At 37.8% G+C, this 2500-nt stretch overlaps 1 protein-coding gene across 2 annotated transcripts in view; it reads right to left on the bottom strand.

Annotated features, from left to right (window-relative positions):
* LOC113803839 (uncharacterized) overlaps positions 1 to 2500 on the bottom strand; it is a 47691-nt gene that overhangs the window by 28276 nt on the left and 16915 nt on the right. For both annotated transcript variants that reach the window (XM_070134992.1, XM_070134993.1), the window contains exon 2: positions 2384 to 2500. This exon is cut by the window's right edge and continues 194 nt beyond it. In XM_070134992.1, the coding sequence (XP_069991093.1) occupies positions 2384 to 2500 (117 nt within the window). The remainder of the gene's footprint in view (positions 1 to 2383) is intronic.

The following is a 2500-nucleotide window of genomic DNA, read 5'->3' on the forward strand; positions in this document are numbered from 1 at the left end:
AAGAAGAGATGAATTAAAGATGAATCAAATCACACATCAGACATGGTGTGATTGTCAGAAATGGTGTGTATCGTGACACAGATCGCTTCGTTCAAAAAAGTCAATACAGTTGCCTCTTATGTTCTTCAAAAATTACAACATGATTACATATCGTTATGATCACTGGGTGCCAGCGCCTGACGTCATCACATATCGAATGTCACGACAACGAAATACATGTTGCGAAAATGTATGTGTTAGTAGGTAAATGCGTCAGCAAGTATACGAGTCATCGGGCAAATATGTCACTAGTTAAGAGTGGTGTCCAGGAATATTGCCGTGAGTAGAATGCGCTGCCTGGAAAATATGTCACTACATAAATAGCAGGTGAGACTTGCCAGGTAAAAATCACAAGGTCTCCCCTTGTGATTCGCCAGGTAAGACTCATTGTTTTCGTTATTGTCATTATCATTATGATGATTATGGTGGTGATGATTATTATCATTATGATCATTGTTATCAATAACATGGCCATTATTGTAATTATCATCATTATTATTATCATTACTATTATTATCATTATTATTATCATTACTATCATTGATATAATCATTTTATTACCATTGTCAATATTATCATTTTATTATCATTGTCATTATCATCAGTATTGTTATTATCATTATCATTATTTGTTCTATTAGTTTTTCTTTCTTTTGTTTTGCAAAGCACATATGCCATCAAGGAAACAGAACAGCTTACCTGGCAAACACGTCACCAGGTTCCATAATTAAACGCTTAGAGAAATACGTTATCGATCAGGTAATGACAACACCTGGTAGATATGTCGCCAGGTTAATTGATCCGTTAAGTGAATATATCAGACCCATGAACATATTCTAAAGAAATGTTCTACTAGCAAAACAAATACGAAATAAGATATAGAAGTACCGCAATAGTATATCAAGATATAAATATATTACTTAACAGAACCTACATCACAAAGGTGTGTGTGTGTGTGTGTGTGTGTGTGTGTGTGTGTGTGTGTGTGTGTGTGTGTGTGTGTGTGTGTGTGTGTGTGTGTGTGTGTGTGTGTGTGTGTGTGTGTGTGTGTGTGTGTGTCAAAAAACGCTTTCACTAAACAAATGTACATCATTAAAAATTTCTTATCTTTCCTTGACATCTCTGCAAGGGCAACCACCCCTAGCTAGGTACACCCCACATGATAAGTTCGTCAACAAGCGAATATATACACGGCAACTACACGAACGGGTTGTTCTTCAATAACGCATCATTAGGGGTGTGAATGGTCATTTGTCTACCGTATGGACATGATGGTGATCAAGTCGATGATAAACGCATGGTAAAGGGAAACCTGCAGTACACAAAGCTGGTTCTATTTAGACGAAGGTTTTTCTTATGTCTGGCATCATTTGTTCGTGCTTGATATGAAAATCGCCTTTTACGTCACTCTCTGGTATCAAAAGGCTGAATATAAGATTAATGACTGATAGTAATTATAAAATGAACACAGTAGCTGGTGATGAAAAATGTGTACAATAATATAGTTGGGCGATGAGGATACTTAAGAATATGTCTCCATATATGAGTTTCTGTTGGTAAAGTAAAAAAAAGAAAAGAAAACGAATTTCTCGATTTTATGAAAAAGTATAATAATGGCAAGTAGAAAAGGTGAGAAACAAATTATCAAACAATAAACAAGAAATGCAATGAAGAACGGTGTAAGGAAGACCAGACAATTAAGAAAGCCACGAGAAGAGAAAAAAATACAAAAGACGAAACAAATCTTAGTGAGAACATTTTGAAGGTTCGTCGGTTAGTTACCGATACCGGCCTCTGCTAACGAGCCCACGATCCGACTGCTCTGTTATAAAGAATAATATCTCTTGATTATCCAACATTCGTGACATGACATAAATAATCGCACCACCATCACAAAATCCATCTATGGCACAAACGTCTTCGCTTGTTATTCTATTCTATGTACACAAAAACACTTCTTTTCTCTAACACACAGACACGTGCCCACCATGCTTTGCAAGCACCACAGAATCGCACAACGGAGAACACTGATGCAGAACACGACACATAAGTGCTTGCTTCGTGCAGGTTTGTGCTTTTGTGATCAATTAACAACACCAATAACAGCAACACCAACACGACCGCATCAGGGACAACGGTGACAAGACTGGTGAAACAGTGAGTGGCGTGGGAGTGGCACATCCTAGGCTTTGACATTCCTTGTGTATATGCATATATATATATATATATATATATATATATATATATATATATATATATATATATATATATATACATGTATATGTATATGTATATATATATACATATATTGTATATCGTTCTGTGTGCGTATCTCTATGTTTACCTGAGGTGGGCGCTGAATGGTCGGGCGTTTCCGAGAGCCCGTTGGAGAGCGAGGACGCGGAGCTCGTGCCGTTGGGCAGCGGAGCGGGCGGCGCCGGGGCGGGGGCGGCCACGGGCG

This window comes from Penaeus vannamei, chromosome 20 (genome assembly GCF_042767895.1).
Source record: "Penaeus vannamei isolate JL-2024 chromosome 20, ASM4276789v1, whole genome shotgun sequence".
In the NCBI taxonomy this organism is placed as follows: Eukaryota; Metazoa; Arthropoda; class Malacostraca; order Decapoda; family Penaeidae; genus Penaeus; species Penaeus vannamei.